Genomic DNA, 13,040 nt, shown 5'->3' with positions numbered 1-13,040 from the left:
TTGCTTTTTAGGGTGGACCACCGCTTTAAAGTGGATACCTTTTTATATAACACTACTTATACTTAAAATTGTTCCTTTTCCCCGCCTGCTACCTAACATGCCTAACCTGTGTAAAAAAAGATCTGTATACTTGCCCGCTTTTAGTCTGCTCACGTGATCCTGGAGCTTCGGCTTCCCTGTGTTAGTGAGTGGCGGTTGCAGGGAAGAGCTGGGCTTTGGGAGCCTATAAGTGATGACACACCTACAGGAATTCCCAGCTGCTGTTGAGTGCTTCCTGTCGCGGGAACCGGAGCTGCGGGATCACGTGACTGGTGCGTAAAAAAGGTAAGTACACAGATCTTTTTACAGAGAGTAGGCAGGGGAGAGGAAACCTTTTTAAGAATAGTGTTGGGCAGGAACTCCACTTTAATGCTGTTGAATACGGGGCTGTGTTAATTGCCACCATTTTCTATCTTCCTGGATTTATATTCTAACCAGCTGTTTTAGCTGACATCAAATTTTGACTTAAGACGGCACAAAACATACTGATTTGAAATTTGCCATTTCTCTTTTCGTCCATGGACGGACACAGCCTTCATGAGTCTTGACATATGGGTTATGTTCCTGTTCATAGGAGAGGACAAGGCAGAACATGTTGGATATTTAAATACATGTTACTTTAACAGAGTTGAACAGTTCTGCCCAGGGGGTGGTCCCTCCGGACAAAACCCTCCGCCCTGCAGCATGCAGCCTCAGTTTTTTTTCTGCCTAGCAGAGGAGAAGGACGTGGCTCCCTTTTGGGCCTAGTACCCTAAAGAAATTTTTATTTTATTTTTGAGATTCTATCAACTGCAGGCTGGGTGACAGGCTGGATATATAGATCCTTGTAGTCTCCCCAGTCCGGCAATCGAGCGTGAGCAGATCTTGGCTACGTGCTGGGTCGGCCACGACATACCCCATGGCTCCAGGGGTGGCCGGTGGGCTTTTTGCTCCAGGGTCCACATATGACTGGGATGCTTGCTGTCTCGCTCGCAGTGGACCAGGCGTCAGGTAAGTATGGTTCCTCCTGCCTTGGCGGGTTGGAACAGCTGGGCATTCCTGGGATTAGGGGGTTCTCCTATACTCCCTTTCCCTGCTCTCACATTTCCCCTTCTGCTCTAAAGGGCTTGCTGCAACAGGGGCGGACCTGTGGGGGGGACTCCAGGTCCCTGTGGGGTGTCGGTCCATTTTTTCTGGGGGCAGTTCTGCCTCAGGGTAGTCACTACCTCGGCCTTCTCATCCACATCGTGGTGCTCCGCCGCTATTTTTAGTATGCCTGCTGCTTCTATTGAATTTTCCGACTGGCGCCCATTTTGTCGTGGCCGCGCTGTGGCGCAGGTTGATATTGTGGGCGGCCATTTTCTTGTAGTCGCGCCTTTTTTCCTCTTTGGCGTGGGTTTTTGGCCTCTAGTGTTGGCTTCCTGAACGGTGCGCAGCACGATTCTCCTCACAGATTTTGCTCCGATTTTCCTCACACTTGCTGTGTACAGAGGGCGGAGTCAGTCAGTGCAGCAAGGAGGGTGGACTTTTCAGGTCTTGAATTAGTCCCTGAGAGCTGTCTGTGTGTCAGGGAACCAGTTCTGTTGGCCACGTATTTGCGCACATGCCTCTGCTACATGACAGGTTGCTGGTTTATCGTCAGCTCCTGCATGTGTTCCCGTTGCCATACCTTGCCTTTGACCCGGATTGCCTGACTTCCCTGATTGGATACCTGACCTATTGGCTACGTCTCGGATTGCTGCTCTCTCCAACCCCTGACCCTGGCTTGAACCTCTGGACTTTGCTTCTCTCTAAAGCCCTTGACCCTGGCTTGTCTTTGGACTTATCCTCTGCTACTTACCTGCTTGAGAACCCTGTGTGCCCGAACCTCTCACCTGTCCACCAGTTGTCACCAGTGGCTTCCTCTGTCCACCCTTACCTGCACTTCAACCCAGTACCGGTGCCTCCTGACGCTTTTCCCCCCTCTGTTCCCACCACCAGAGGGCGGTCAGCGCCGGTTCGCAAAGGTGAGCCGTCCACAGCATCTTGGCCTCGGTAAGTACGATCACTGATAGTGTGGTATTATGGAGTCAGTTTCTGGTCCTTCATCCCCAAACATGCCAGAGGCAGCAACTGGTGCCCCTGCACCTGCAGTTCCAATGGACACTTTGTCGGCAGTCCTGGAATTATTTGTTGCCAGGGGGAATGCTCTGACTCAGACCCGGGCCTGGCATGCGGCACAGGACCCCGGTTCTGGGTTTTCTGAGGATGTGGATCAGGACCTTCCTTGTGAGGAAGACCCCTCGCCCGGGTCAGTGCAGGACAGGGCAAAGTCCTTTGTGGTCCCTCAGCGCCTGGCGGCTCATTATCCCTTTGAGGACAGCCTCTTGAAAAAGTGGGCTTCTCCTCAGGTGGTTGACCCCCCGGTCGCTCGGTTGAATAAGGTCACCACTCTTCCAGAAGAGGGGACCACACTGATAGAAGGTCCGAGTCGGTGACCCGCTCCGTGTTTACCATGCTGGGGTCTGCGTTGAGGCCTATTTTGGCTGCAACTATGGTGTCTCAGACTCTCACTGAATGGGCAAAGATATTGCACCAGACTGTGGATGAGCATCAGCTCCCTCCTGAGTGTGTAGGACTGGTCGACCAGTTGGTCCAGGGCCTTGTATATGTCTGTGATGCCACTCTGAATGCGACCCCCTTGATCTCCAGAGCATCTGTGTCTGCGCCGCCTTATTTGGCTGAAATGCTGGTCCGCTGACCAAGCATCCAAAAAAGCTCTGGCAGATTTACCCTTCAAAGGTGGGAGACTTTTTTTTTTTTTTTTTTTTTGGTACCTCGCTGGATGACATTATTAAGGATGTCACTGGAGGTAAGAGCACTCTCCTCCCTCAGTCCAACAAGGGTAAGGAGCCGTGCCATAAGCCGGGTCCTTCCTTTCCCACGCAGAAGCGGTATTTTCATCAGTCAGGGCCCGCAGGTTGACCCTACCAGGCCGACAAAGGCTCGGCTGGGGGACAAAAGCGTCCCTGGGTGCGTAAGCCGGCGACCAAACCTGCCACCGCATGAAGTTTTGCCCCCACCTGACTCATGGGTCAGGGGACATCTTCGCAGGTTCACAGCTCGGTGGACCTCCCTGCTCTCCGACCAGTGGGTCTGCGAGGTGGTCACTTTGGGGTACAAGATCGAGTTTCTTTCCCTCAAATCTCCCTCTCCTTCCGGCTCGTCGGTCTGCCCTGTTGGGGGCAGTGCAAGGCTCGCTGAGTTGCGGGGTAATTTTACCTGCTCCCGCTGGATGAGCGGTTTCAGGGATTTTACTCGAATTTGTTGGTGGTCCTGAAGAAGGACAGAGTCCGTCCAATCTTGGACCTCAAAGCCCTAAATGCCTTTGTAAGAGTATGGAAGTTCTGTATGGAATCAATTCGTTCGGTGGTGGCTGCGCTCCATCCGGGGGACTTTCTGGCGTCCTTGGACATCAAGGACGCATACTTGCATGTCCCAATTTGTGCAGGACACCAGAGGTTTCTGCGTTTTGCGATCCGCGAAGACTACTATCAGTTTGTGCCTCTTCCCTTTTTTGGCCTAACGTCAGCACCAAGAGTTTTCACCAAGGTGCTCGGCCCGATTTTTAGCTTTGTTGTGACAGTGAGGCATTGCTTAGACCAGGGGTGTCCAAACTTTTTTCAAAGAGGGCCAGATTTGATGAAGTGAGCATGCGTGAGGGCCGACCATTTTGCCTGACATTCTTTGAACCATTAAAAATTTGGTCCAAGTGTGTTTGTCAGAGCACTGCTCAACAGGAATTCTCTAGCTTTTGTGGCCCCAACAAATCCCCTGGCGCCCTAAGGACTAAGAATGAGCTTGGGCATGTTATTGGGATATACCCTATTTATTGGTGTATAACACGCACCTTCACTTTAAGAGGGAAGTTTCAGGAAAAAAATGTATTTTAAATAAAAAACTGTAAAGCAAAATAAGGGTCAGTGCCCATGAGTGCAGCCTGATCCATTGCCGTCAGTGCAGCCTGATCCATTCCCATCTGCAGCCTCGGAGGGGACAGGGGGGTGGTGGGACGAGCACAGGAACAATTACATACAGGAGAGTCTCCTGTTTACTCAGCGGCCTCTTTAATACAAAGTCCTGCCTCCTATGATAGACAGAATGTTGTCCAATGGCAGCCCAGGAGATGGGACTTTCTAGTACAGATGCCACTGAGTAAACGGAAGATTCTCCTGTATGTAATCTTATGGCGCTCGTTCTGCCCCCTCCCTGTCCCCTCTGAGGTAGTGCCGATGAATACAGTATATATCTTTAGTGGCCACATGAAACCGAAACAAGGGCCACAATCGGCCCGCGGGCCGGACTTTGGACATGCCTGGCTTAGACGATCTTCTTCTGAGAGCAGCTTCTGGCTCAGAATTAGAGGTAGATGTGTCTATAGCCAGCCAGACATCCAGAAGTCAGTCCTGGTACCGACTCAGCGCTTGGAATGCCTAGGGTTGATTCTGGACTCCGGAGGCAAGAGTTTTCCTTCCCTTGGAGAAATTGCAGACTCTTCAGTCTGCGGTGAAGCTGTTGGCATCCCGCAAATGGTCGTCTCTCCGTTTTTTGCATGCGAGTCCTGGACCTCATGGTAGCCTCCATCGAGGCGGTACCGTATGCCCAATTCCACACTCGAGTATTACAGATGGAGATCCTGTCCAAATGGAACAAATCTCCGTTGTCTCTGGATCGCCAGATTCAGGTAGGTCACCTAGTCAGAGTCTCTCTGAATTGGTGGCTGAGATCCCTGGCTCTTCGGGAAGTCGTTTCTCCCCTTCCAGTGGACGGTTATTACGACGGACGCCAGCCTCACAGGTTGGGGGGGTGTCTGGGGGGTCCAGTCGGCCCAGGGTCGCTGGACTATAGAAGAATCCCATCTGCCGATCAATGTCCTGGAACTTCGGGCGAACAGGCTGTGCCTCTACTTGTGGTTGCAAGGTCGCCCAATCAGGATCCAGTCGGACAATGCCATGGCGGTGGCTTATGTCAACCATCAGGGGGGAACACAGAGCTCTGGTGCAGCATCCGAGGTCGCGGTGAGCGGAAATAAATGTGCCGACTCTGTTGGCCGTCTACATTCCTGGAGTAGAAAACTGTCAGGCGGACTACCTAAGTCGCCAGATGCTGTACCAGGGGGGGGAATAGTCATTGCATCCGGAGGTGTTTCAACTTCTGTGCAGGAGGTGGGGCACACCGGACGTGGATCTCCTGGCTTCTCGCCTCAATTGCAAGGTGTCGAGGTTCGTGGCCAGGTCCAGAGATCCCTGGGCAGGCGCGTTGGTGGCCCAGTGGGGTTGGTATCGGCTAATTTATGCCTTTCCCCCACTGAAGTTGCTTCCTCGTCTGCTCTGCAGAGTCGAGACCGAGGGGATCCCTGTGATTCTAATCTCTCCAGATTGGCCCCAGCGTCCTTGATACGCCGATCTTTCACCCTGGCGGCTGCCAATGCGGGAGGACCTTCTGTCTCAAGGTCCCATACTTCATCCTGCTTTACAGTCGCTGGCTTTAACGGCATGGCTATTGAAAGCCAGATGCTGAGGGACCCGAGGTCTTTCAGACTCTGTCATCTCAACCCAGTGTTTCTCAATTCCAGTCCTCAGGCCCCCCCAACAGGTCAGGTTTTCAGGATTTCCCTCAGATGAAAAGGCTGTGGTGATTACTAAGGCAGTGAAACTGATCAAATCACCTGTGCAAAATAATGGAAATCCTGAAAACCTGACCTGTTGGGGGGGCCTGAGGACTGGAATTGAGAAACACTGTCTCAACCCAACCATGCTGAGAGCATGGAAGTCTTCCAGGAAGATCTACCATCGCACCTGGAAGGCCTACATCTCTATGTGCAAAGAGATGGGGTGGTGTCCACGGATATGTTCGGTTTCCTGGGTCCTGCTGTTTTTACAGCGTGGAGTAGATCAGAAACTTGCCTAAAAGGGGTTGTAAAGGTTAGTTTTTTTATTTTCTAAATGGGTTACTTTAAGCTAGTGCATTGTTGGTTCACTTACCTTTTCCTTCCATTTCCCTTCTAAATGTTTTTTTTCTTTGTCTGAATTTCTCACTTCCTGTTCCTTCTCAATAAGCTGTTCAGTAAGCTGTTCTAAATGACTTTCCACTGCTCAGATGATGATGGAAAGCTTACTGAGGAGAAACAGGAAGTGAGAAATTCAAACAAAGAAAAACAACATTTAGAAGGGAAATCGAAGGAAAAGGTAAGTGAACCGACAATGCACTAGCTTAGAGGAACCAATTTAGAAAATAAAAGACGAACCTTTACAATCCCTTAAAGCACCATTAAGGGGCAGATTTCAGCCTTGGCTATGTTTTCAGCGGCCCATTCCCTGGTGGGTACCTTTTGTGCAGGGGGTTTGTCATGTGCTTCTCCCTATTAGACAACCTCTTCCTCCATGGGATTTGAATCTGGTGCTCTCGGTTCTTTAGGAACGTCCCTTTGAAAATATGAGAGACATTCCTCTCTTGACACCATCTCAAAAGGTGGCCTTTTTAGTGGCCATTACATTTGTCTGACGTGTTTCTGAGTTGGTGGCCTTGTCTTGCAAGTCACCATACTTGGTCCTCCATAAAGATAAGGCGGTGCTGCGCCTGCAGCCTTCCTTCCGAAGTTGGTTTCGACCTTCCACCTTAACGAGGACATTGTACTTCCATCCTTGTGTCCTTGGCCAGCGCATCCTACTTGGTCGTCCGTTCACACTTTTTACAAATTTTACAAGGTTGATGTGAGTGCATCTTGAGATGCTTCCTTCGGCCACAAGGTTTTGCAGGCGGCTATTTAAAATTGCACCTCCTCCTCAACGGAGCTCTGTTTTTGGGGTGAAGTTATTTGTTTTTATTGATACTGTTCCCACCCCTCGTGTGTGTGTGTGTGTGTGTGTGTGTGTGTGTGTGTGTGTGTGTGTTTTTTTTTCTTTACACTGCTTTGGGACGTCTCATATGTCAAGACCTGTGGACGAAAATAGGATTTTTTTTGTACTCGCCTTAAATCCTTTTCTCTGTCGTCCATGGACGGACACAGCATCCACCCCTCCTTTTTAGGTTTGTACTGCTTGTTACGAACTGAGGCTGCATGCTGCAGGGCGGAGGGTTATGTCCGGAGGGACCGCCCCCTGGACAGGGGTGTTCAACTTTGTTAATGTAACATGTATTTAAATATCAAACATGTTCTGCCAAGTCCTCTCCTATGAACAGGAACATAACCCGTATGTCAAGACTTGTGAAGGCTGTGTCTGTCCATGGAGGACAGAGAAAAGGATATTACAGCGAGTACAAAAAATCCTATTTTGACTTAAAGTAATTTTTTTTTTTTTTTTTTTTTTTTTTTTTAAATAAAGCAGTACTTTCTTAAAGTTAATGTTAAACCTTCCATTTAAAATACGGTACATTCTAGATGCATAACATCAAAATGTGTTCAGTGTCTTGTTTCCTCTCCTAGGCCCCATTCATGCAGGCACAGCGTAGATGTTTATGCAGCTAGAGCTACGTGCAGGAAGCTTATGTTACTAAATGTAGGCACCAGGCACATAAACAACTTATTCTTGCTGTACAGGCCTCAGCACCTGTATAAATGAGGCCTTAAGCAGCCACAGCCTGAGTAAAAAAGCCTGCCCTCTGCAAGGTTCCACCTTTTGCAGGATGCTGGCAGTCTGTGGGGAAGCAGTGAAATATTTTTTGCAATACACACCCTACTGAGTTAGACCAGTTGCCCTGCAATTAGCAAGGCTCATGCTACTTGCCAATTTGAGAGCTCTGGTACCTGCTCAGTAGGGGGCAAATCGGATCTCTGCAGGACATGCCATTGCTTCCCCACAGAGAGCAAGAGTCCACAACATGCTGGCAGAGGACAGGCTTTTCTAGTTAGGTTGTGGCTGATTTGTAAAGAAAACCAACTCTAAGGCCCCTTTCAAGTGGTCTGACCATTTGGGTCCGCCTGTCAGTTTTGTTGGCAGACCTGAACGGCCGCTCCATGCAAGCCTATGGAGCATCAGATGTCAGCGGTGACATGTCCGCTGACCCCGATCCGCTAAAATCAGACGTTTGGCGATACTTTGCCATCCGTTCATGGCAGATCGGGTGAGATCTGATGAAAACGGACATAGGAGACAGCGGCGCTCGACAAGCCCCTCCCCACTCAGTGAGCCCTCTCCCCGCTGAGCTGGCGGACTCCGTAGTGACCCCGTAGTCTGCCTCCTCTGAATTTTTTTTTGCTGCGCTCTGAATGTATTTAGCTCATTTAAACTAAAAGTTCCACTGGGCTTTAATACTTTTTCATATAGATTATATTCAGTTGTATTTCACAGTTGACAGAGCATTAGGTAATATCTTGAAACCATTATCTTTTGCATAGTCAAAAACATGTCATCCTTCCGTTTTTTTGATAAGGGATCATCCTGTGCTTTCTGTTTAAATATATTTTCATAAATACTTCCTATTTTTTTTCCCCCTAGCTTGACTTTTGTCATATGAAAAGACTTCAGAACACATGTTCCCCGTTCTTCACTGTGGCGCCATCATGGATTGTGTGTTCCCTTTGTATAGGGAAACCCAATCAATGACGTCACACCCCCCTACAGTTAGAAACACAAATGAGGTCACACTTAACCCCTTCAGCGCCCCCTTGTGGTTAACTCCCAAACTGCAATTGTCATTTTCACAGTAAACAATGCATTTTTAATGCATTTTTTGCTGTGAAAATGACAATGGTCCCAAAAATGTGTCAAAATTGTCCGAAGTGTCCGCCATAATGTCGCAGTCAAGGAAAAAAACGCTGATCGCCGCCATTAGTAGTAAAAAATTTTTTTTTTTTATAGAAATGCAATAAAACTATCCCCTATTTTGTAAATGCTATACATTTTGCGCAAACCAATCGATAAACGCTTATTGCGATATTTTTTTACGTTTTCTTCTACCTATTTTTGGTAAAAAAAATATATTGTCCTAAACTGAGGAAAAAAATAAATACATTTTTTATATATTTTTGGGGGATATTTATTATAGCAAAAAGTAAAAAATATTGCATTTTTTCAAAATTTTCGGTCTATTTTTGTTTATACCGCAAAAAATAAAAACGGCAGAGGTGATCAAATGCCACCAAAAGGAAGCTCTATTTATGGGGGAAAAAGACGCCAATTTTGTTTGGGAGCCACGTCACACGACCGCGCAATTGCCAGTTAAAGCGACTCAGTGCCGAATCGCAAAAACTGGCCGGGTTCTTTAGCTGCCTAAAGGTCCGGGTCTTAAGTGGTAAAGGAACCTATTTAGAAAATAAAAAACAAACCTTTACAACCCCTTTAAGGTTTCGAGGCTGACGTTTGGTAACTCGAACCTTCAGCTCCCTCCACATATTTTCTATGGGATTAAGGTCTGTAGACTGGTTAGGCCACTTCAGGATCTTTTAATGTTCTGTTTCTTGAGCCACTCTCCTGCTGCCTTGGCCGTGTGTTTTGGGTCACTGTCATGCTGGAATACCCACTCATGACCCATTTTCAATGCCCTGGCACAACACTTTCACAGTTCTTCTCTGAATCATTCAGATGTTCATTAGCAAAATTCAGATGGGCGTAGTGTTACCAATTTTTTTCTTGGTGACTATGGGTCCAGCTGCCTTGAGATCATTGACGAGATACTCCCATGTAGTTCTGGGCTGATTCCTCACTGTTCTTATGATCATTGAAACTCCATGAGGTGAGATCTTGCATGGAGCACCAGACCGAGGGAGATTGACATTTATTTTTTCTCCATTTGCTAATAATCACCCCAACTGTTGTCACCCTCTCGCCAAGCTGCTTGGCGATGGTCTTGTAGTCCATTCCAGCCTTGTGTAGGTCTACAATCTTGTCCCCGACATCCTTGGACAGTTCTCTGGTCTTGGCCATGGTGCAGAGATTGGAATCTGATTGCTTCTGTGGACAGGCGTCTTTTTATACAGGTAACAAGCTCCCAACAAAGACCCCGTTCTGATTAATTGGAGACAATTGGCACAACAGAAGAGCAGAAGCCAACTAATATGGTCGATTCTGTATTTTCTCCTGCAAGATTGTTCCAAGTGCTATACAGTGTTGCATGACTGAGTAATTGTCATTCAAAATGTGAGAGTGCTAAAAGCTGAAAATTTGCCTGGTTCACATTGCCCTATGCAAATTGCTGGGAGTGTAAATACAAAGTTAATGACTCCTCCATTTCAGTTTGCATATCTAAGTTGCGAACTGTCAATTCAGACAGGAATCGGATCACATGGGTGTGAACAGCCATGCGATCCGATTCTGGTGCAGTTCCAAATTAATTACTACTGCAATAGGGAACAGACACAAAATATACACTCAGCATCTTTCCAAAATAACTGTTCTGTTTATTTGGCACAAGTGAAGTTTTTTTTTTTTTTTTTTTTTTTTACACATGATTCGATGAGGAAGTGACCTGTCGTCTAGCTAGAGGGAGGTCTGTGGATGTGGTGTATGTGGATTTTGCAAAGGCATTCGATATAGTTCCCCATTAATGCTTAATCTACAAGATGAGGTCTATTCGCATGGACTATAAGGTTTGTTCTTGGATAAAAAACTGGTTACAGGGGGATGTCCAAAGGGTGGTGAGTGGGGTATCCCAAGGCTCTGTCTTGGGACCAATTTTGTTTAATTTATTCATAAATGATATATAAGATGGGATATATAGCTCAATCTGGGTTTTTGCACGGCAACACAAAAAAAATCAGGGCAATAACTTCACATCAGGATATACAATGTTTACAGAAAAACCTAAACAAAACCATGGAGTGCACAACTACATGGAAAATGAGGTTTAATGTTTAGGGGCTAAAAACATAAATGGAAATTACACACACTAGAACCTCTGGGGGAATCAAGGATGTAGAAAGATCTGGGGGTCCTAGTAGAGGATATACTGTGCAATAGCATGCAATGTCAAGCTGCAGCCAGGGCCGCTGTTAAAAATCATGGGGCCCCATACAGCCTACCTGACAAGGGGGCCCCCATGACCCCACGCTGTCACAGGGGAATCTGGGGGACTGGTGGCAGGAGCTGGAACATGTAACTTTTTTACAGCACCCCACCAATCATAACTGGAGCTGAATTGGAGGGATTACAGTATTTTGACATCTGTGTCCATTCAGTTTGTGTCTTCATACACCACAGACTTGTGTCCATTTACTTTTAAATGGGCCTTGCCAGGATATGCATAAAACACAGGGCGACTGATTACTGTGAATGCAATTATTTTAGTGAACCAACGTCCCAATAATATGGAGATAGGAATTAATGTGGACTAATAAAATGGACTTTTGGCGGTACAGGTAATTACTGTAAAAGATTTATAAATTTAGAAAATTGTATACACAACTTCATGAAAACAATATAGTATCAACATATGATGTACATGTTGCATACAGTATTTCAAAGAAAGCTTATACTTATGCAGATACACTCATAGCATGAAAACGTGTAGCATCAAAGGGTGTATATAAACTTTTAGTTCTTGAAACTTAGTTCAATATGCGAAATAGTAGATCTTGCTTTTACTCTCGACATGTTTCACGTACAGAACGCTTCATCAGGAGCATAGAAGTAGATTAGTCGAGTCTCCGCAAAAATAAGTGGATCCGACCATTAGTGGTAAAGTAGGGTATGTACAGCGTTGTTACCTGACCAGCCTCCTGGGCATGTGGTAGGTACTCTAGAACACCGTTGTATAGAATGGTATAATAGTGGGACTGTGACACAGCCTGGTGATCAGTTATATTAATGGATAGGCGACAGGAACCCCATCCAATGTCCCTGTGAATCTCCCTGGGTATAGTCGGGCTCCAAGTACTGAGTTGCTTGAGAGCTGAAACGCAGAGGGGGAGTAACCACCTCAGCACAAGAAAGGGGGGTAATCCTTTTCACTAGTTCGGCTTTACCTTCATGTCCTGGAAGTAATAGCCAAAAGGAGATAGGTCAGGAGCTTGGAGGTTTTCTTTTTAGCGTCCGTGAGCGTAGTTAAGGGCAGTTTTGCAACAATGTGCATGAACGAGACTTTAAGAGCCGGTTCACACAGGGGCGACCTGGGATCCGACTTGAAGTTGTCCCAAGTCGTGTGGTTGAGCAAATGAATGGAAGTGAATGGAGCCATCTTAATACACACTACTGAAGTCGCTCCGACTTCAGAAAAGGTTCCTGTACTACTTCAATCCGACTTGTAGGCAACTTGTACCCATTGATTTCAATGGAAGTCGCCTCAGAAGTCGGATCACTGTCTTAACTGAAGCAACAATACAGGAAGATAACATACATTTCTCAGGCAAACCCCTACCTCCCACAGAGCTGATTGTTGTTTGATTTGCCACTGGAAAGCCTCCTGTCCTGGAGGTGACTTGAAGTTGCCTTGTACTGTCCTGGAGGCGACTTGAAGTTGCCTGATGATTCATACTCAAGTCGTGTCCAAGTTGCCTCCCAAAGTCGTGCTGGATGTCGTGTTGCCCCTGTGTGAATCGGCTCTAAACACTGATATGTAAACATTACTACTGTTGTGATAATTTTTTTTTTTTTTTTTTTTATTTGTATTATTATTATGTCATGTATTCATTATTAATAAATAATAATTTAAGCTGCAAAAGAGGGCAACAGTGCCCGTTTTATTTCCTGCAAGGGGCAGTGATGAATGGCTGCCTTTCCCTACCGTGTAACTCATTCGACAGCAGTCTCTTTTATATACAGGACTAAAAGCTACTGGGAACTAAACAATTTGTCACCCACATGAGAGCAGTGTAGCTAAAAATAAATGTGCCAATAAGTTCTTCAGCCCTCTGCTCTCCGTTAATTACACTATGATTGGCAGCAGAAATCTTGTGTGCATAGTCGGGGGAAAAAAAATCCATGTCGTTTCTAAAATGCTATGGTGGCTTTATAGAACCAGAGCTAATGTATTTAGTTAAAACGGTTATACGCTTTTTTTAATTTTTTTTTTTTTTTTTTTTTCATACAGCACAACAATCTGTCAAA

At 46.6% G+C, this 13,040-nt stretch overlaps 1 protein-coding gene across 3 annotated transcripts in view; it reads left to right on the top strand.

The window, feature by feature from the left end:
- The window catches only part of SNX30 (sorting nexin family member 30), an 88,545-nt gene that overhangs the window by 32,860 nt on the left and 42,645 nt on the right, over positions 1 to 13,040 (top strand). Inside the window, exon 1 of one of the 3 annotated variants that reach the window (XM_040361165.1) lies at positions 10,490 to 10,585. The exons of the other annotated variants lie outside the window; for them this stretch is intronic. Within the exon in view, the coding sequence (XP_040217099.1) occupies positions 10,559 to 10,585 (27 nt within the window). The 5' untranslated portion in view covers positions 10,490 to 10,558. Of the gene's footprint in view, positions 1 to 10,489; positions 10,586 to 13,040 lie in introns of those variants that run through there. 3 annotated transcript variants of the gene reach the window in all.

Source organism: Rana temporaria, chromosome 1 (genome assembly GCF_905171775.1).
Source record: "Rana temporaria chromosome 1, aRanTem1.1, whole genome shotgun sequence".
NCBI classification, from domain to species: Eukaryota; Metazoa; Chordata; class Amphibia; order Anura; family Ranidae; genus Rana; species Rana temporaria.
This window is presented reverse-complemented; position numbering and strand designations above follow the sequence as displayed.